The sequence below is a fragment of the Anthonomus grandis genome, chromosome 5 (genome assembly GCF_022605725.1).
Source record: "Anthonomus grandis grandis chromosome 5, icAntGran1.3, whole genome shotgun sequence".
NCBI lineage: Eukaryota > Metazoa > Arthropoda > Insecta > Coleoptera > Curculionidae > Anthonomus > Anthonomus grandis.
The window spans coordinates 20,964,595-20,988,029 of NC_065550.1; the positions used below are offsets into that span (position 1 = coordinate 20,964,595).

Here is a 23,435-nt window from a genome sequence, read left to right on the forward strand (position 1 = left end):
GTAGATCTTTAAACGATATTACAATCAAATCATAAGTTAAAAGAATCTTAGAGCATAATTACGAGCAAAGATAAAAACTGTATAAAATTGGCTCTAAATACCTATAATAATATTTCATTAAAGACAGTTACAAAACCAATACACACTTTTTTTTCTACTGTTAAAAAATATTTGAATTCCCATATATTATTAAATAAAGTAATAGTTTCAGTATAATATCAGTGCAGTAATAGTTCTGTAGTTTCCTGTACTTATTTTCAAATGAGAACTAGTGCCCCCACCTAAAGGTAATGCTTTAAACCATAAATTAAAGTTAATGAATCTGAAAGGGTAAACCATTCAAACGCGTGGCGCCATCTATCAGCAATTCTATGAAAGACGATTTAAGGTAACCCAGTCAAACAAATATATATTGACTCAAAAATTACCTAAATTGTTACTCGTAGAAAAGGTGGGGTCTATAACATCTATAAAATTTTGGTTATTTCGCAGTCTACTCAAGATTAGTATAACATATGTTAAAATGAATGCATAGTGTACAACAGGAATGGAAAAACCAGTAATTCTCATCTCTCTTAAAACAACAAAACCAAACATGGCCGACCGGGACTTACACATTCAAAAATAAGATAATACGAGGCCTTTTGCGACCCGAGGCCGTCTTGGTCCGAAAAATGTTTCTCCGCCCTTGCAATCTTCATTCACGCTACCACAAAAGCCCAAAAGCCCTGTTCGCAAAACAATAAAAAAAAGAAACACGAAAAAAAAACGCAAGAAAAGAGAAACAAAGAATCGAAATATAAGTGTGGATGAAGCCTACGTAATAATTAATATTTAGTTGGGAGGAGTACTGCGTGATAGTGGATATTGAGATATCTTTATTATTAAGGATATCAGCTGACAACTGTTTATGATTTATTTTGTATCTGGTTACTTATCGATATCTGCTTCGGTTTAAGTAATAATTTTATGTTGGTGAGCCAATCTCCTTATCTCTGATGATTGTATTCATTGGGCGTTCGTTTTCGGAAAGTTTTCCTTTTGTTGCTGTGTAATTACTGTCAAATATAATATTAAAGAATATCATTTATTGTAAAGGTTTATTTTGTCGATATAAGGATCGGTACAGTCATAACTTTACTTGCATTCAAAAAGAATGAAAATATTGTTGCTTCACTTAAGAATTGTTATTGAAGATTTAAAAAAAATAAAACTATGTTCTGATTAACAAAAGACGAAATTAGAAACTTTGGATTTATTTTTTTTTTGCTCCTGTGTTAACCTGTGTATTAAGTACACCTGAAAAACTTTATAATTCGTTGATATTGATTGTTGTCACATCCTATTTATTTTAATAAATAAATGTTTTAAATATGAAAAATATTGGTATACAACTGAAACTATAACTTCATATTAAAAACCAAATAAGTGCCACATCGTAATAATAGATAGTAGTTAAAGTAAGGGATCTTCTTCCAAGCAGAAATGTGTACTACCCAAGTTCTTTAAATAAAACTATATAATTTAATAAAAGAACAGAAGTGGAAGATGCAAATTTAAATATAAAAAGGAAAGAAACCGAAGAGAAAGTAAAACTTATAAAAAAAAGACATTTTAAATCAAGAAGTAGAGCGTCAACGCATGCTTAAAAACGAGAACTGATTGCATGAACTTGAAAAAAATGCATTGCAAATTGAAAAAAAATATTGCACGCATTTTACTAAAGGTTTATTAGGCGCATTAAGAAAAACCAATAAGTTTTAATAAATGTGCTGATTTGTCAAGAGAAATAAACTAAAAAGTGTTACTATTCCCAATAAATAAAAAATATGAGTGAATTGCCTGCAATAATAGTACATCAACATAATTGACAGAGTATAGTTGCTAATAAAACTAGCGATCCCATATAATTATTATCTATTATATTGCAAAATACAAAAATATATTTATTGAAAACGTCATGCATAACTTAATTGGATTTGATATTAAAAAGATACCAAGGATTTAATCTTATTTTATTGGAAATGTTATAAATAAAGTTAGAGGGCACTTTTACAGTTTACTTGATACAATTATAACTCTTCTAAATTGCCAGAAATTTTGACCTTACATAGTTTACACCAAAAGTGTTTGAATTATCTAGTGAGCAGGGATAGCACTCTGTTAACTGGAATACTTAAGGTTTTCAAATGCGTATTTATTGTCTGATGTCCTTTAAGTGAATTAACATTTGTTCTTATAACTTTTTGGTTGTATTTAACATAAGGTTTGTAAAATATTTGCCACATAATTATTATTTTATACTTTTACCAGCCTTTGTCTTCTTACTTATTTAGGTCAGCAGCTGTGGGACTTTTTTTTAAATTAAATTTTGTGTTATTTTTTAAGCAGTTTTCTTGCAATTTTACAGAATGGTTTTGGGCTTAAAAAATTGCGCCTTGATCTTTTCGTATAGACTATCATCTAGACCAAAAAAAATTTCAGCTTTAAACTATATTCCTAATTAAATGATTTAAACAAAAAACATGAGTCTCATAGATAAGTCACTAGCTTGTTTATAATAGAAAATTGAGAATATTGCAAAATGCTTATAGTGCCATAAAAAACTCCAAATATAGGAAATAGATTCTAATCATTATTCAAGTAGTTTATATTAGTATAATATATTTAGTAGTAGTATTAATTAAAAAAGCTTTTCATATAAATTTGATAATAAAAATAATATAAATTTATACCTCATACTAACGTTGCCTTGAAAGCCCAAATCACCATCTTACTTATTACCAGTCGTTAGTTAAATAGGATTATTCGGCTTGCGCAAGATTATCACGTAAACTATTTTTACATGAATAATTGTCCAGGATAGAGATAAATTATACAGCGGATAATCATTTATTAAATGTAGCTGTCATATAAGTTAATGGCAAAAATTTAATTTGCCGTACAATATCTAACGCAAATATTGGTGTCAACTTTAGTTATGGCGCCCAACCTAAAATTTGGATGTAGCGAGCAGGTGGCAAGATAATTAATTTGCGATATTGTGTTAGGTTTGATGTAGAAAAACTGAGATTGTAAAATACTTCTTAAATGAAATTTTACTTTTTAATGGTCTGTAATAATTCTGCTATAATAAATGAATCGGGCAACAGGCTGTAGGTCTGAGCTTAACAATGAGAAACTCTGACTCACGATCTAGATTACTAATGAGACACGCTTCATATTAATATAAAATATTACCGTCGGGCAATCGAATGCTTTATCACACTCGAGACAATAGCGTCAGAATTTTTAAGATGTAGATCTGTATTTAAAATCGAAACTAACCTAACCTCACACAGATTTGTTAATTTGTAATTAATATTGAAAGTTGCTATCATTTTTGAAAATTTAAATTTAAATGTAGTAATAAAGTTATTTCTAACTAGCATCCAATTGTATCATCAAAAGCATTTATCTGATTTTCACGAGTCATGAAATAAATTAATGGCAGAACAGTACGTTACGTAGATTTATACATTGTTTGGTCTCATAATAGTAAAAACACCGAGCCAGCACCTACGCCAAGGTACGTGAATAATGCGCTATTCTTGAGGCTAATTCCGATTTGTAATTTGACCGAATTTGTCATTGTCTAGGTTAGATAAATAAATAATAAGCTATAAGTTATTTAAATAAATAATTATCTATGTTGCTCTTTTGAGTCTAAAAGGGTATTAGAACTAGTAAGAGCCTAATTGTTATAGTTTGTATCTAGAAATTTTGTAACAAAAATGTAAATAATTATTTTAATATTAAGAATATATTTTAACGATCTTAATGTAGCTTCCCTGGAACAATAGTAGCAAAGGCTTTGTACCATAAGTTATATTAATATATATGCAAAATTTCAGCAAAAGCGCAAATCGGTGATCCTGACATCGACAAAGAAGTCTTAGATAAATCGTATGAATGACGAGTATTCTGGCCTGAAAAAAATTACTTTAGCAAAATGCATGTACGTTGAGTATTACTTTTATATAAAATAAATCAGCATAACTTGGGTAGGAACTTTCGCGCTAATATTAAACTAATTTATAGTTATAATATTATTACTTTTTAGTATCATAACCTCTTACTTTCAGGATTAAGATTTCTTACTTTAAAATTAGTACTTAAGTATTTTATAGCAACTTAGTAAGTAATCTGTAAATTCCACTTTTATCCAAATAGTTGCTTTAAGTTATTCGTAAATATGTCTCAAACATACTACCTTTTCAGTCAAGAATTAAATATATATGAAAGAAGATATACAAATAATTTATTTCTGAATTCTATATAGAGTTTTTATGAAAACTACATGTGATATATACAGAATACCTGTTTCTAAGTTTTAAAAACTAAATTTCATTGTTTTAGGAAATAGTGATTATTTAAACAATGAATAGTTTACATTTATTTAGATTATCTGGATAAGTAAGATATATTCTAGGCTTAATCATTTATAAGAACTAAAGTTGTCTTCTTTATTAAAATAAATTGAGAATTTGTGAAAATTCTTGGTTTTTATTCTCTTGCAGATAATAAAATCTTTAAAGCATTTGAAAATTTAAAAGGTATATGCAGCCTTTGTTTTCTATCAATTAAATAATAATTAATTAATCCCCACAAAGAAAAACAATGGCTGCAGAATGGCTGCAACTTAGAATAAAGATTTAATAAAACTAACTTTTTCAATCATGTAGTAAGTTCTGTTTTTATTACTTAGTTTTTTTTCATTATTGAGTTTATATTTCTTAATATTCTTTAATTTTTTGTTTTTATAATATAGTCAAAAATTTTAACGTATTTAATTCATTTATAGATTTTATAAAGTTTTTATTAAGGAACTGCGTTTTTTATAAAATATTTATCTTAATTGAGGACGTAACATTTAAATTCTGAGTGACAGAAATTGAAATTTGTTATAGTAAATAAATATAATTTTTACCTATTTAATTTCTGTATTATTTACTCTTTTTGTTGTTGTTGTTGTTATATATAAATAAACACCGTTCAATTATACTAGAAATATAATGAAGAAAAAATATATTTCTTCCTATAAAATTATTTCTTAGTGAATTCTATTAATGGCGATACCAAAATAGTGGGATAATATTACGCATAAAGAGTAAATGATTATTTGCATTGAATTTTCATGTTAAGCCCATAAATACAAAACACGATCTGTTTTTCGATGGTTACTTATGGATAAAAAGCACTAAAAAGTCTAAAGGATCTTATTATTATGCTACCATTGATCAAATTAATTAATTTTTGTATAAAAGGAAACACTTTTCCTGCTCTATTAAAGAAGGCATTGGGAACTCCAAGATTTAAGATTGTTAATTGAAACTTGCCTGAAAATTATTGGATAGGTTTATTATTGCCTGTTTTTTCAAACATTTTGGAGAAATAAATAGCCATATAAATTATTAAGCATTTTAAATAAAAATAACTATTTTACAGATATTACAGGTGTCACAAGATGTTTTAGTATTGGGACCCATACTTTTTCCAATCTACATTGATGGTTTTCCAAGCTTGAAACCAACAGCAAAGTTCACACTTTTTGCTGATAATACAATTATCTCGTTGGTTGATTGATCTCGTTTGATTGATGCTTGTTGATCTTGATTTGGTTGACATAGATCTCGTTTACTCATTTATGAAGGATGCTATGAAGGTTTAATCATGGATACAGGAGAGGGCGAAGTACTGATTTGTAGTTAATATATCACATTTGAATTTTAAGCATATAAAGAGCAGCATACTTTGGCCCATTTCACTGTAGGCTTTTAAATGCTGTTCTTGTATGGGGGCGTCCTACATAATCAGAAAGAATTTTCAGGTTTCAGAAAAAGGCAATCAGGGTGGTCTCTTAGACTTGGCAACAGGGAATACCATGTGTATACATTTGTGATCTTACGGATAATAACTGTGCCAAGTATCAATATTTTAGAGAACTTAATGCATGTGAGAAAAGGCATGAAAGGTTATCCATTTCTTCAGTATGATCCCAGGGAAAGAAAAAACTTATTGCCAAACTACTATCGTCTCAAAAGGTCACAGGACGGTTTCGGTTCACGGCCTAAAATTTTTTATTGCTCTTCCTGTTTTTGTAAGGGAACTACTAAACAGTAATTTTAAAAACTATGTTGTATATGTACTTCCATTAACATCCGTTATATAATATTTTAATTCTATAGTCTAAGTTAATATTCTCTTTGTATTTTTATTTTATAATTGACTTGTATTAACAAGAATATAATTACTGACTATTGACTAAAATAAGAAAATTAAAAATTAACACAATTTTCTATTAAACCGAAAGCAGCAGAAAACAATTAAAAACGTCAAAAAATGAGCATTTATATAATAAGCCTATATACCAAATTTCATTTGTTTTGCCTAAAAATTATTCCGGTTCGTCGCAAAATCATAATTTCTTTTATAGACACATTATTTTTACTAATAAGTTTAAGTTGTATTTCCGTAGACGAGAATTGACTTTGGTCAATTATTATTTGCATCATTTTTAACAATCAGAAATATACGGTGATTAGTCAAGAATTTCATTAGAACAAAGGTGGATTCAAACGGTAGCTGGATAACTATTTGGATTTAGTGTTTGGATACTGAAGCCAAAAGTTTAACTTTTTTATAAACTAAAAATTAAATTTAATAATGAAAACCTATATATAAAAGCAAAACATGATTTTTAGACTATAATAGTAGTATTATAGTAACAAACGTAAGTTTTTTCACTTTTAAAATTCAAAAACCATTTAAATGAAATTAAATATAATATACATAAATTGCGAAAAAAAATTTTACGTAGAATCTAAATATGTTATAATATATTAAGTATTTTATTTAAATTAAAGAAGTTGACATCTACTTTTTCTATAGCTGAACATAAAATAGCCATCAAACTGTTATATTTAAACTAACATTTTTCAATATTTTATTAATTATAGTTTTTCTTTAATCCATCACTGCAATTACTAGGACTATAATATAACATTATTATAATAAAATAAAAATATATCAAACAAATAATAAAACTACAGACAATAATATTAAGGGACACACGTTCAAAATAAGATTTATAGCTTAAAGGGCTCTCGTGCTTATCGCCGTAGGGCATAACTTAATGTCGGTTGAGCAACGAATAAAGTCATTATATCATTATATCGAGTAACCGCACTCCATATTTCAACTTGAAAGGGCTCAATTATATGAAAACAGGGCTAAAGGTTTATTATACATATTTAAAATCTTTTCAAGGTAAAATTTTTTTGCATTCAATGCTAGATTTATAATCTAAACATAGTTGTACCCAGATTATATTCATAACTGATTATATAACATAATGAAAATAATAGATAAAAAATATCTTTTTTATGACTTGGATTTTGGCTTGTCCTTATTTTTGTATCACAGTTACATAAAAAATAAAAAAAGGCATATATTAAACGAAAAATTAACCGGTCGCAAGATAACCTTTAAAGGTTATCTTTCTCTGATACGTAAGAATTTACTCATGGTTATAAAAAGATTTATGAGATGATCATGAGATTTTTTTTTAATATGCATAGATGGTATTTATCTCATATGTATATTTCTTAGATTTTTTTTAGTAAATAATTCTTTTAATTTACAATATATATTTTTTTAGGATTTGTCTGAAAAATTCAGAATTTTTTAAAAAGTATTTTAATGAGGATCTTTTACAGTTTCTGAGCTCCCAATGATCTCCTTTGAATTTAGAACTCTATATATAATACTGTTAGAAACTATAATTTTGTATATTAGAGTGCTATATTATATAGGCTCTACTAAAAGTAACTAACTATCTTTATTAAAAATTTATCTGAATGGTGAATATCTGAATATATGAATAAGAATCATTTGACACATAAGAAAGTAAACTAGTAAAGTCCTAATTAATACCTCCAATTAATATCTACTTTCTCCAAGCTCTCCCTTTTATTACTTTAAGAACTTCATGATCCAACTTCTTTTGTAAGCTCAGGAGAAAATTTATGGTCTCCGGGGTCACAAGCCGTTACTTTTGCCCGTATTATTACCCTGACAGCTCACTGGGAACGGGGGTTTATGTTCGATTGTCCAGTGAAATATATACACCTGTTGAAGCAATGCTCTCGCGGCATTTAGCAGTATAAACACAATTTGTATGTGTGTACATCAGAAAGTCACCATGGTAAGAGTAATAGCTTTAAAGTGTGTATCAATGGAATAAATTCTAAAAAATTGATCGAGAAAAGGAGGAAAAAGGAGGGAAAGTTGTTCCATTTTACTGAAACACACTGTATAAAACAGATGTCTAAATATAGTTTTTTTATTTTAAATTTTTCATAAGTTGCGATACACATGTTGTAAACCAAACAGATGTTATAATAAACCTTAAAAGTTAAAGCTATGACCTTAGGCTTTAATGCAGGCCTAAAAACTGTCATCTAGGCGCAATTTTCGGTTTTGTTCTATGAAATGTCCTTTTATGCAATTTGCAACAGTTTTTTGACCGCAGAGGAAATAGGGTCTGTTATTTTGGGTCATTTGCATAATTCGGTGGAAGTGTGCTCGGTCGGAATGGCCTACGTTAAAATGAAAGTTAGATTTATTTGTCTGGCAGATGGCTAGGCGCTAGTTTTTATAGAGCACTTCACAAAAATTTCAAATATAATATTAGTATATTCCCTTTAACATCATTATATTAATATAAATTAGTATTTTTTATTAAACGATCAGCACATGGAAAGTATATTTCTTACATGCTTATTTTAATTTTTTATGAACCATTCGCAAAATAAACGAGATTTTGTATATCTACTTTTAAAAGATAATTACTTTTAGGTTTAAGTATCATATTTTGTAATCATTTAGCTTAAAATCTAAGTAAAATTTAATATATTAATAATATTATTTACATGATTTTTCAAGTTAATTTTAGCAGTTTTTCTAAGCATGGTGTTTTACTTTATCGGTCTAACTTAATTAGGGTAAAACTTTAGAAGCTAAAATAATTTAGGAAAACATTCATTTTATGAAACCGCTTTTATTTACATTAAAAATTTTATTATTAAGTTTTTATTTTTAAATGTTAAATGAATATATTTCTCTATAACCGCTATAAATACCACAATGTTTTTAAAATTATAACTTGAAGACAGATAGCTATTCGCTTCGCTTCGATGCTAAGCATAAAAAAGTTATAATATCAAGCTTTACATGATAACTTTTTAATCTAATATTTTGGAAATTTTAATTTTTGAATTGGCTTTCTTTGAAAATTGACATTCTAGAAAAATAAATAACGCATACAAGTACTAGTTTATTAAATTATTTAAATTATTAGATTATTTGAAACTGGGCATAGTATTAAAAAAGAAATCTTAACTTAGATTTTATAAAGCTTCTTTGACTTGCAATAAGTCAAAGGTTACCCTGAATTAAGATATTACTGTGACATCTCTATGATTCGAGATCTTAATCAGTTAACTGATTCTTTTTGGAAGTTTTATTAACTGATGAAATTTGTCTAGTTATTTAAAGGAAGAATATGTAGGATTTCAAATGACTTTTTGTTAGCAAAACACAAAATAAAACTAAGGCAGTTTATATAAATGTAGAGGTTCTGTTTCATTATATATGACTTATATAGCACTAATTGTCTTAAGTTACTAAAAAGGAAAATAAAAAAAGAAATAGCACTGGTTACTCATAATCAATATCTATTTTTTTTTAATAAATTTCAAGTATAGTCACTGTTTAAAATAATTAGGTGGTGATGAATAAAAAATTATATTTCATTTCTATGAGTTATTGACATTGAATATACTTACTATCATTAGAATTTTTTTTCTTTCTTTATTTTATTAATAAATACTTTATAAGTGGGCGATATCGTAATCATTCACAAGATAATAGGGAGCAATACGTTGACGTTCTTAAATACGACTTTAAATTCAGAACTCTTGCATTGATCTATCTAACTTAGTTAATTTTCGATTTTGGTCGCATAATTAGAAACTGATTTCAAATCAGCCTCACTATTTGTTCTAATTCTTCATTTAAATTTTAAAAATTATAATTTCATTTACTGAAAAAATGGTCTGTGGTCACTCTAAATTTAAATTCTGAATTCATTTCCAATTTTAAAGCATTTTTAAAACTGCATCGATTATTGAATTGGTAAGATATTGCTTGAATCTTTACAAGATATGAATAATTATTTCTAATTCTCAAAAAATAATAATTTCACTTAATGGAAACGTCTATTTTGCGGTCTATGATTAACCCCAAATTTAAATCTTATATCCACTTGAAATCGTTTTTCTAAAACTACATTAATTATAGAACTAGAAACTATAGTAAGGAATTATAAAAGCTGAATATCGGTACCATATGAGTAACTACTTCTAATGCTCAAAAAATTATAATTACAGTTAATATAAACGTCTATTTTAAATTCAAATTTTGAACACATAACTGATAAATTTCGCATATACTTTTGAATTGCCTTAAAATTGTTTGCACTGTTTGCTCTTGTTCTATTATATTCAACTTTCAAAAATTTTTAAAATGATAATTACCGTTAATGAGAATATGCTCTGTGGTGACCCTATATTTAAATTCTATATTCACTTTAAATTTTGTAATTTTTCAAAAACTGCATCAATTATAGAACTGGACACTATAGCAAGGAATTGCCTAAATATTTGGAAAATACGAATCATTATTCTTAATGGTTAAAAAATATGAAAAATTATTTGTTTCCTAGAAATGACTGGGGTAAAACTAAAAATTATTCCAAACGATTAAAAGATTGGCATGATCCATTTTCATGGATTGCCTCCCAAACATGGATAAGTTTTTAATTTATGTGTTAATAAAATTGATACAATATTTAGATTTTAAAACCATACAAATCTTAACTCAATGTTGAACTGTATAGGAAATATAAACAAAAATCTGCCCTTATAAAAGTGTGATTTTCTGCAAAGAACAATTACCTGATGACAAAACTCACCCCAAGTAAATTTAATTAACCTAGTTTGTCAATGTTGACCAATGTTATGGCTTGCAAGAAAATACTTTATACTCGTGTGTAACAAGCCTGTTTAATGAAAAATTGCCAAATGTTGCTAAGAACCACAAAACAGTTAAATATATTGTTTTAAAATTAAGAAAAACAGAAAGCGGTATAAATATTTTAAAAAAACTCGTAAGTTTTGTGCATTGTACAGTTACTATAGTTATTGTAAGAGACTCGGCAATTTTTTGAGGCTTGTATTAGGCGATATAAAGCAATTCCTTGGCCACCAAAAAATGTTGATCTCCCAATGATGGACTTTTGTGAGACTACAAATATTGGGAAATTCAGTTGAAATAGGGTAAAAAAAAAGGAAAACGATTCAGGGTATCCCATTGCAAGAGGTCTTAAACACATATTTAAAAAGGTCTAATGATGCAAGGACGTTAATGACGACACCGTTGAATAGTTTTTTTATTGCTACCTTTTTTCATCTACATTAATTTATGTTTGTTTATTTGTTTCCTAATTAATTATGAATTAGTCACGAGTTTTATTTGATAGGGTAATGATATTTCCTAACAAATTTAAATAATGAAATAAAGTTAATTTACAGGAAATAACCTTCTTTTAAGAAAGAGATTTTTTAACCATTTCCTGGATATTTATGCATTAGGTCAAAATTTGTAATCTATTGAAATCTAAAAATTGTATTAATTATTTCTGATAATAATCATGACACTTCTGATATAATAAGATATTTTTGGGTAATTTCAGCACGAGCAAGAGTTTTAATGAATAATTAATTTTTTTCTTAAAACCATAATTAAAAAAGTTTTCCCTCTGTGGGTGTTAAATCGTTGACGTATGAAAAACTTTAAAAAATGATTTACTCATATAGGTTTCTTTACGTGTAAGATTATTAAAATTAATCCTGCACTAAACATTTTCTTTCATTTTAAGAATTATTTATAAAAATTAAAAAATAACTAGCACATTACAAGATGCTTGCTCCTTATTGGTTTAAATATATGATTTTAAACCTAAAAAAACTTATGGGCCAACCTGTGTAATTCGACACATATGATAGGTTTAGATATAATTATAATATTTAGGCGTAACACTTTAAAACTAATAAATATACAATATATTAGAAAATAATTAAATTTTCATGTTATCTAATAAAACCAGGTAGAAAATGGTGATATGACTTACGTTATTTATACAATATATTTTGCATTTTCACCGGACTAAATACATAATTATCACTTTGAATTTTTATTTTTTTTTAAGTTTAAGTGATTTTTGTTTAAGACTCTAAATAAAGAGTCAATAATTTTTATTAATTGAACAATAAATAAAAATAGTAAAAGTAGCAAATTTAAATTTAAAAAATCTGTAAAATCTTGTAATTAATTTACCACCAATTTATTTCATCAATATTTTTTTCCTGAAATCACAATATATTAGTGAGACTTGTTTTAATATTATCGTTAATTAAATTTATAGTTTTTACATGAATTAAACTATGTCATATCTAGTTAAGAGATAAGAACATTTTAAAGAGATAGGAAAAGACCAAATATGTTCTTCATAATACCACGTGTGTCTAAAGCAATGATCTCACAATAATTGGCTCATAATTGCATGTATTACGACCCAAACAAGTCAACTAATCCCGCGTAAATCAAAAGTCGTGTCACTTGGAGGGTCTGTTGCCACAGTTGGACCATAAATCAACTGGCGGCTTCAATAGATCGGCCTACGGGACTTGGATCGTTGTACACGTCGTTTTAAAAATTGATAAGGTGGCCCTGCGATCACTTTTTACACGATTTTATGACTCATTGGGGACTTGGGGCTTAGAATAAAAAATCACTTTGCGGTTTGATAGTCTTTACCCTCTTATTCAGAAAATTGCTAATTTTTAAATATTATTTTAAGGTATTTGCACACTTATTTCAGACTTATTTTTCTTTCGACACAATCCAACCAAATGCATCAATAGTAAAATATTTATTATTAGCTTAACAAAGCGCTTTTGGCCTATGAGCCATCATCTAAGTGAAAGTAAGTTGTGTGTATTCTTTACAGGAAGCTGGACCCCAAGACTGCAGGGAAAGAGATAAAAATGTACTCATTTGTTAGTTATTCGACATAGTAAGAAAACATTTTCACAAGTTAAAATAACATTTAAGAATACAGTAAAATATATATAAGATTATAAAAAACGCCCCACTTAATGCAAAAGAACGTACAATATTTAAAAACGAAAGACACTAGTACCTTTCCATAACGTTAAAATAGGTTAACTTCATGTACTAACAACTTTACTTCAGAATCAGCTTCATGCAAACATGTTAGATTGGTTCAGAAAATATTGACTACAAAATTGTCACAAAACGTGACAATTTTGACTACAACAGTGAATTTCTGTTTCGGTACAGAGCCTGAAAATATGTTGTTATTGATTTAAGGGTAAAAGGGTAAACTTATAATAGTATAAATTAAAAAAGATGTTCATTATAAAATTGTTAATGGTGCAGTCTCTTATGTAATGGAACGTAAGTCCAATTGAGCCTTATATATTTAAAGAAAAACGGTATTGTTGAGCTTATTATTGATATAAATATCTTTATAAAAATTAAGTTAGTTGTACTTTTTAGAGATAACCTGTTAAAGAATTTTAGAGTTAGACTTTAAACTAGAAATACGGTTACTATTTCCTATATATTCACAAAATGCAGAAGAGGGTTTGCCTAAGTACTCAGCTATGCGTGTTTTTAGGGATTTATAAGTACGTCCCACATATGAAAAATTACAAGAATCATACTGCAGCCTCTAAATGTCACTCTTTGATAATGTGTCAATTTTATCATTGGTATTGACTAAGCTAATTTTAGTTTTATAAAAAAAATTAATTTTGACTGGTGTTTAACATAGGTATGCGTGCTTTTAAGGGTCTATAGATACGTACCACATATGAACAGCCACAAGAATCATACTGTAGCCTGTAAATGTCACTCTTTGATAATGTGTCAATTTAATATTGACCAAAATCAATTCTAAGTTATATTTAGTTTGGTGTTTAATGAATATTGTTAGTTTTTCTATTTAAATAAAAACTAATAAATGTAATAAAAATAATTTATTGTCTCTTTCAACGTCAGGAAAAATCTTTTTTTTTTAAATTAGCTTGTTTGATTTTATTAACTAAATTATTAATTAGATTGGGGTCATACTTCTTATTTTAAGCAATTTGTTGAAAAATATTTATTTCATTTCAAAAATGTTTAAAAGTCGGCAGATATAACAGTTGCAGCCATTTTGCATTAGCTAATTTTAGATAGTGTAAAAAAATTTTAGGATGTATTTGGTATATTTTGTTCAAAAATAACTAAGCACCCAATATGTCACAATTTAAAAAACAGAGACAATCATCAACATATCTAAACCAAGTCAAAATCTCTTTGTTGTTGTCAGTTATTATAAATTTGAATTTCAAATGATCCATGAAAACATCCACCAAGAATGGAGGTAAGCAACTGCCCATAGCCAAGCTATATGGCCTTTAATAAAAATTATTATTAAAAAAAAAGAAACAATGTTTAAGTAATGTTATAGAGAAAATAAAATTATTGCTTTTTATTTTGTCCTTTAAGATACTTTTAATAATATTTACAATTTTAGATTTAGGTACTGTGGTTAATACATTAGTTTCATAAAAAAAACCAATAGATAACAATTATACAATTGCAGGTCTGTTAGTGTAGGATTACCAAATTTGGGGAAAAAGCTATTCAATTAGTTATGAATTAAAATTGACAAAAAAAAACTGGAGTGTTGGTAAAACTAATTACTGGTCTTAGTTGGATGTCGATTTTGTATGACTTGATCAAACCATAAAGACGTAGGGTTGTAGGGTTACTGGGTATGAGGGTATACGGAGTATTGTGTTTTAAAAATTAACGAAATTGTTATAAGACTGAAAGACTATTTTTTGACAAAGCCATTAACAGAACTGGAGTTTAATAATTTAAAGTTATTTTAAGTTAAAAAAGTTTCAACTTTGGGTATATAAAATGCATTTTCCATAATGATTTAGTATAATAAATTACAGCACCTTGTGTGAAAAGTTTAATTAATAAGTCGTAACGAAGAAATTTTATTTAATTTATGCTACTAGAAAATCCTTCAATAACTATATTAAGCTCAAATGAAAACTGAATTAAATCATTCTTAGAAATTCATTTATTAAAACAAAATTTTAAGCCAAGCTTTGAAAAATCCAATTTTCTTCTATTAAAATTATCGTTAAACAAGTTTTTAGCCCTATAATAAAAAACAAATGCAGAAAATATGTGAGAATTTTATTTTTTAATACAATAAAGAAAATTCATATAGTCGATAAGATTATTAAATTTTTGTCTAAATTTAGTATATTTCATTTGTTTTTTAGTAAAAATCGAGTCCTGCACGTCATTGCGAAAAAGATTTCAATCTTAGAGCTTATACATATCAATTTTAAATTACAATATATGTAGTCAAGTCTAGCGTAATGTTTGCAGACTTTAGATTTTTTTAACGACATAAGTTCTATGGAAAATTTATATTTGACAAGAACATTTTTTACCTTACTGACCTTGGCAAAAACTAGCTTCCATACTAACCTTTTAATAACATAGCAATTTTCTCTTTTATCTTTCTATAACTTCTTCATTTTCTTTAATCAAGTTTAGAACTTTCATATCTTCTTTTCCTGATTTATTGTAAAAAACTTAATAAATATTTTACTAAATAATCTTGTACTTAACTAGGTAGCGATATGAAACATATATGTACTAATATAACGGTTAACCAAAGATACGATTGCTTAATCTTCTTGGGTGTCCAAGTAAAAAAAAATCAGCAATTTGAATCTACAAAACCCTACCACATGTTCTTTAAGAATTCGGGTCAGTGCACCGTTCATCTCCCTCTATTATCGATGACCACTCAATTACTATAATGGCCAATCATCTTTGATTATGGACATTTTCGTTTGGCAGAAAATTGGCCGTGGATCGACCCGAAAATTTACATTTAACCATCTTAATTATCTTTCTTGCTCTTCTGGGTTTGCCCATGTTCCGCCCATGTATTTACTATGGACACCAACCAGAATGATATTTAGAAGTAAGTAAATGGCAAAAGTCCATTCCAATAAAATCTGAATAATTTATAGATCCAGTCAATTATTTAAATTTATTAAATGGAAATTCACAGGTATCTGCTTTTATCTAATACTAAAGCGTAATAGGAGCGACATTCTTCTATATATTCAACTATAAAGCTTATAAATTAAGTGGACTATAAACCATTTAATAAATTATTGGTAATTTATAACTGCTAATTACTAAAACATTTAATTGCTAATTGTTTTTTTGTCCAAAGTTAGTTTATGGGAACAACTTAACATATTTTATACGGTACATCTGATTTATGAGGCTGTTTGGTCGTGTTACGGCCTTTGTTTTTTTTATGAACGTAATATGGTATCGCATTATTGTAATTGCTGATATTTTCTCTTTTTTTTATAACTATTCATGTAAAGGTTTGAAGTTAGTTTCAACATAAATATGGGAAATATCAAGGACAGCAAAAAAAAATTAATTTTTATTGTAAAAAAATTCATACTCAACTTTACATTTATAGAATTTTAAGTAGTTATATTCTTGTTGTACAAATTTTTGCCTTAAAATTTTGCATAACTTTAATGCATATCGACAACTTTTTTATATTAACATAAAATACATCTACAATAAACATTTTTTCGCGTATATTTTTATAAAGTTTTTATTAAGCTTTACATTTTTTTAAATTTTCACTGCAACGTAGGTAAAAGCAGTTCAGAAAGCAGCAAAAGTATGTAAAAATGTAATTAATTTTTCATAGCGCACTTTTGTTTATCAAGCATCGTAATTTTCCTATAAATACTGAGTTCCAAGTTTATACAAACACATAAGGTGGCTACCGTAAAGCAACTTTCTATAATTTTATTTGCATCCTAATTTTATTAAATGAATATTTTTTTATAATAACTTTACAAATATACAAACAATATAATTTATTTTCCTTACTAACTGTTTCAAACTCTGCAGTATATCTAAAACTTTCCTAACATTTCAATTACTATTACCTGTATCGATATTTTTTAAACCTTTACCCAGTCTCATAGAAAATCTCAACAAAAACACACAAACGAAATAAAAAAGTCTAAACCCACAGACAATAATAAATCAGTATCAAAATCAGGAACCGTTTCGAATTGATATAGGGTGAAAATTTCATTGCCCTATCTTCACATCGTAAAGTAAGCGCAACAAGGTTATAAGATGTGCGCCCTCCTTTAAATTGCCTCCGAACAATAGAAAGAAACGGCGAGCAACAAAAGGATGCTTAAACTTCTTTTGACTTTGCGTGATCTATGGGGATATGATCACCGCAGGTATTAGTGAAGGTATTAAGGGAACAAACCAGATATTTGGTTTTGTGGCTTTATTATTTTTTTTCGAATGAAGAATATTAGAGATTTATTGCTGGTTTATATGAAATAAAGTAATAAATATAATAAGAGATATGAATCTCTATTTGAATCATTAAATAAACCGCAAATCTAGCCCACTGCAATTATTATATGACTTTATTTGATAAAAGTTTCGCAAATTATTAAATTAAGGAAAAATATGAGTATACTGCATCAAAATATGGAGTAAAATATTCGGAACGAAGGTCTGCAAACAGCGAAAGAAAAATACATATTTTACATATTCTATAAAGTTAGCATCGCATCCATTTAGGTTATGCATTACTAAAAAAAAATTAGGGTATATATTATTAAGAGCATGTATAAAATGATAAAAAAATTAGGTAAATTTTATAGATAAATATACTAAAATTATTACTTATATAAAAAATTAAATTTACATTTTCCTTATGGTGCTAAAAGGTATGTAAAATATAAAGAAATGTAAAAATTTTATTTGATTATTAAAATTAGTTACTTTTATAAATAACAAAATATTAAAAATATGTTTTTTTTTTATGTAAGTCTACTATAGTCATTTGTGACCGATATGTCACCTATTTAAATGTACTTATAACGTAATATGCATATTAGTAATACTTATATGTTTTAACTTTAATAATACCAGCGTAACCCCTAACATAGGTATTTTACTTTGAACCCAATAAAAATAATTACTGTTTTTTATTTTATTTTAATAAATGCACTAATATAAGTTTGATTTTTAGTTATATGCTATAAGCCATGTAACTTTATATTCTCAATATAATTTGGATTTTAAATATATATATATATATATATATATATATATATATATATATATATATATATATATTATAAATTGGCCTGCTTTAATTGAAAAATTACTAAAATTTATTTTTAAAAAAGCATTAAATTTTCTGATATATTATAATTAAAAAAGTGAGTTTTTATAAGAAAACAGTGAAGCTTTTTTATAGAAATTAACCAGTAATTAAAAAAAAGGTAGAGATTTAGATCAGCTCTATAGAAGGTCATCTAGATAATTTTACAAGCTACTTATGTGTACAAGTCATAACTCGTTTTTAGTTTTTGATCTTTGAAAATTACAAAGAAGAGTATGTTATTTAAATAAATAAATACTCTATACTTTTGTGCCAACACTATAACCAATATTTTCAAAATTTACATAGATTTAAGAAATATATTAGGAAAAACGACTGGCTTTCTAAAGTTGCTTGGAGAAATAGTTAAACTTTACTTAAATATAATTAAATATATGTATATAAATAAGTATATTTGCAATAAATACATAGTTGGATCGTAAATATATTATGAGTTTATATAATTTTTTTCAGATCTTTTAGGTTAACCTATATTTACTTAATTCCCAATAAAAATAAATTATAAGAATATGGAATTAAATATAGGAAAGTTAATAGTTCGTAATAAATTATATATTATTGTAACTAAATTAATAGTTTTAAGTACATAAGCTTACAATTAAATTATTTTAACAAAATGTCACGGTAGGTACAAAAGCCTTAATATATTAATAAATTACTTCATAATGGTCCGTAACCTTAAAAACTTCTATATCAATTAATAATTTAATACTTCATTAACTGCGTAATATTTTATGTAATATTCCAATTAAAAGACAATTTTTTATTTCAAAATCTTTCTCTTTAAATTGCTTACGTTCTTGCTAGCAAAAATAAGTATTTTTTTATTAAAAAATCATACAGTAATTTTTTTGAGTACAAAGCAAAGTAATAAAGATAATATACGACTTATATTTTCAGTAAACATACTTTTAAAACTAATGCTAATTTGCCAGTGTGATAAGAATATTGTTATTTTATTACAAATAAATCTTAATAAATTACATCTGTTAAGAAAAAAATACTAGTTTATGTTTATTTTAATAATAATATTTATAAGATTTTATGACAAAATCTAATTATTTCTTATAGAAAGTGAATTGTTTATAACATGCGAATTAAAAAAATATAATAAATAATGACAAAACTGGCAGAATTAAGGAAAAAAGATAAAAATAAAAAAAGATTGTTTATAATTTAAAATTTTTTTTTGGACAATATCTGAATTTTCTTTTAGTAAAAAGAAATTATCTACTACTAAAAACAAATTATTAGAAATGATAATATTTACAACAAAAATATATAATAAACAAAATTTGGTAGTAAAAAAAAATTTTTTCAAACTGCATAGTTTTATGAATGATTCATCCAATAAAAATAACCGTTGACTAATTTTTGGAATCAAATTTATTTACTTACAACATATTAGTATATCTTCTTCCCAAAAAAAAAAAAAATGATTTACAACCTTGCCGCATGGTTATATCAAAACCGTCTTGAAACTACAACCATTTTTGGTGATTAATGGCTTTGGAATAACGTCAACAACCATTAAATTTTTAAGTTCGCGACCTTTACATTAAGATATTATTTATCACCAAATTATTTTACATTTCATAACATATTTTTTATTTCTAATTAATTTAGGATAATGTTATCAGTATAGTAGATATGTGACAAATATAGTCTAGTTGAAATAAATATAAATGACATTGTTTTACGTTTATCTTATTGTGTTAAATATATTTTGTGCATTTATTTTAAACGCTTCATAAACTCGAGCATTAAAAAATACAATTAATTAAAATAATATTTTTAAAATTTTAAAAAATTTTGCATTGAGGTCATTAAATAAGATAAATTTAGTTTCAGTTACGTGAAAATTCATATTATCTTTGTTAAGATAATTAATCTAAAATTAAAATATTTTGGCGCCCAATATGTGTATTTCTTTTAAATTTTAAAATCGCATTTTTTAACGTAAAACTTTAATATTAAAAACTTTACTTATTTTAGATACTTCTCGATGAAATTTCAAACATAAATTAATAAAACATGCCAATGTAAAATTAGAATATGATAAGATGATGCTCCCTCAATTCAACCTATACCTGTTTGAACTTTAGCCAATAAATTTAGAAAAGTAAGTACAAACCCTTTGGTGAACTTACGTCTATCTGGAAGAGAGGACGAAAATCAAAAACATTGTCAACCGTGGTGTTGCTTTTTATAAATTTTACCCGTAATACAATAAAAATTTACTTACTTTGTCCAAGATGTACGCGTTTCATCCAAGGATAAATCTGCGGCGGATTTCCCTGACTTCCAGATTTCGAGTTGTTGTTATTCGTATTAACTTTCTGCTCATTGCTAGACGTTGAGCTAGTGCTAGATGCAGGTGATGATAAATTTTGCGAAACCGTTGACGAAGCTGGTTTTATTCCTGGTGATGTACTAACAGATAATGGAGATGTTAACCCTGATTTATTCGAAGTTATTGTAGCATTTCCGTTATTGCTGGGCTGCACATTTGACAACGGTGGCGTTGCTCTGTTCGGAGGAGCATTTGTGCTTAAATCCTGCGGACTCGCTACGCTAGCTGAAGATGTGGAATCAGCATACTTGCAGCTAGTTGATGGATTGAGCATTCCGGGACTCTGGCCTCCTGGGCTTGCATGGTGCATATGCGAACCAGCAGTAGCCCCGGGAATTCTTTGGGGCTGCAATTGAGTATAATCTCCCATGGGTTGTAATCCATGTCCAGGTGCTGGGGCCGCATACGGATGCCCGGCATATCCCTGAGGACCTACTTGAGGAGGTGAGTAGCACGCAGGAGGGTAATTCGCTGCAGTAGCAGCATTTGGGTTATAGTAATCACCTCCGGGGCTAGCCGCTTGATGGGGCTGTTCTCCAGCGCGCCCTTGCTGAGCATAGCACTGAGCCAACGAATTCACAAATTGATAAGAACTCATTTTTTATAAATTTTAGTCTTAACACTGAAAAAATATCACCAAAGTCTCATGTCCGGCGTTAAAAACGCAGCACTGTCATTGACGGAAAGTCGCGTGGCCTAATGGCAATAAAACTGTCACAGTGTGTTTTACGACCTTACCGGGTTACCAATGGGTAAAGCGAGCGGCATCGCGAACGCGACTAAATTGCCACAAAACGACCGTATCACGTGGAATCTTGTGTGATAGTAAAACAACGCGCGGCGGACGGGCGCCAGGACTGGGCAAGACCACGCGTTTTGCCAGTAATCCCACACTGTTTTGCTTTGCACGATTGAGTAAAAGTGAGACGAGGCAATACGACTTCGAGGAGTTAGATAGAGAGGTCCCGAGCCAAGGGGGGATAACTTTGTGACTTCGTTATCTGAAGCCGCAGTGCTGTGGCGGGCGCAAGTCATGGGAGGAGCATCGAGCGCGGGGCGGTGCTATGAATTCAAATTGATAATTTGTGAATTGTTTAAGATTTGATGCTCAGCTGAGCGATCTACTGGATTCTGGTAGCTGGGCTAATGAATCAAGGAAAGATGATCGTCTTGCAGCCGACGATTTGCTCGGCCGATCCTAAATCTTTTATCACTTTATTAGTGCCTGTTGTATTTTTCGTTTGTTTTGTCAGTTTTTGTGTTGTGAGTTTTGATGCTTTATGATAGGTTGGATTTAAAGTAGTTTTTAGGTGCTGTGGTTTTGATATTAAATTATATGGATTGCATGATTATAAGGGCAACGCTAATTTTATATTACATTTATAAGCTGACATAAGGAAAGTATAAATTTAAACGAGTAAATCAAAAATTATTCTTACTGAATTTTCAACACACGGAAAGTATTTTTTTAAAACTGTTCTTTTCAGCTGTTTTACTTTTTTGGTTTTATATAGCTGTTATAATCGGTTTAAAAATAAACCTTTAAATAAATAACACAATACTTTTGATTTAATCTTTACTAGATTAAAATTGTTACCTAAAGATAATATTCTCTTGAGTATACAATACAGGTTTATAGTTATAAGAAATAGGGCTTTTAGTATATTTTTACATTTTATAACGCAAATTGTACTTTTTCTATCCCATTTGCAAAAAAACACAGAGTTTACTTTAAGGACTCTTGCTTTTAACCGAAATTTCCAGTTTAAAAAATATTTTTTTTAGTACTCACCTTTTTTTATCTAGTAATTTAGGTTTATTAAATTAGTAAGAATGGCTTAATAAAATCAATTGTATTTTTAAAGATATAAAAAAACTCAGTTTTACTATTAAAAATAGGATAACGATTTTATAAAGGTTCGTTTTTGTTGCACAATTTAATTTTTTGGGACTTATAATTAGCTAATATTTATAGTAAAAATGCTAATTATTTGGTATTATTATTATGAATTAGGTTTTTTTTCAATATAATTATTGACTTTTGTCAGATTATCGAAATCATAGAATTTTATATAAAATCGTTGGCGCCCAATAGGTAACAACCTAAAATGACCTTTATTACGGATTCGTTTAAATTTAATTCTATGAATAAACGCTAAAAATCATAGTTTTGTAAATAGTGGTCATTTCTTATACTTTAATCATTAGTATTGTAAATAAATTAATTTTAATAATGGACTTTCTTAAGTCTTAGTAACTTAAATTAATTATTATTGATGTTTATCAGAAAACAGTTATCTATTCTTTTTAATTTTTAATTAAATTTAGGCTAAAAAATCTAAAGTATTTTAACAAAATTTAAATATTTGGTAATAAAATTATATTACGTAGCATTGATTAATAAGGTTTTAAAACCTAATTATTCCCATGTAAAATCTTTATCACCTTATTAATGCCTGTTTTTATGTTGTGAGTTTTGATGCTTTATCATAATCGGTTGAGTGTAAAGTAGCTTTTAGATTTTGTGATTTTGATGTTAAGTTATAGGGATTGTAT

The 23,435-nt window shown here is 27.4% G+C and overlaps 1 protein-coding gene across 2 annotated transcripts in view; it reads right to left on the minus strand.

Annotated features, from left to right (window-relative positions):
- LOC126736350 (homeotic protein Sex combs reduced) overlaps positions 1-21,773 on the minus strand; it is a 74,717-nt gene extending 52,944 nt beyond the window's left edge. Inside the window, exon 1 of one of the 2 annotated variants that reach the window (XM_050440665.1) lies at positions 20,772-21,773. In XM_050440665.1, the coding sequence (XP_050296622.1) occupies positions 20,772-21,477 (706 nt within the window). In that variant the 5' untranslated portion in view covers positions 21,478-21,773. The remainder of the gene's footprint in view (positions 1-20,771) is intronic. The other variant, XM_050440667.1, reaches the window with a different exon arrangement.
- Positions 21,774-23,435: the final 1,662 nt, after the last annotated feature.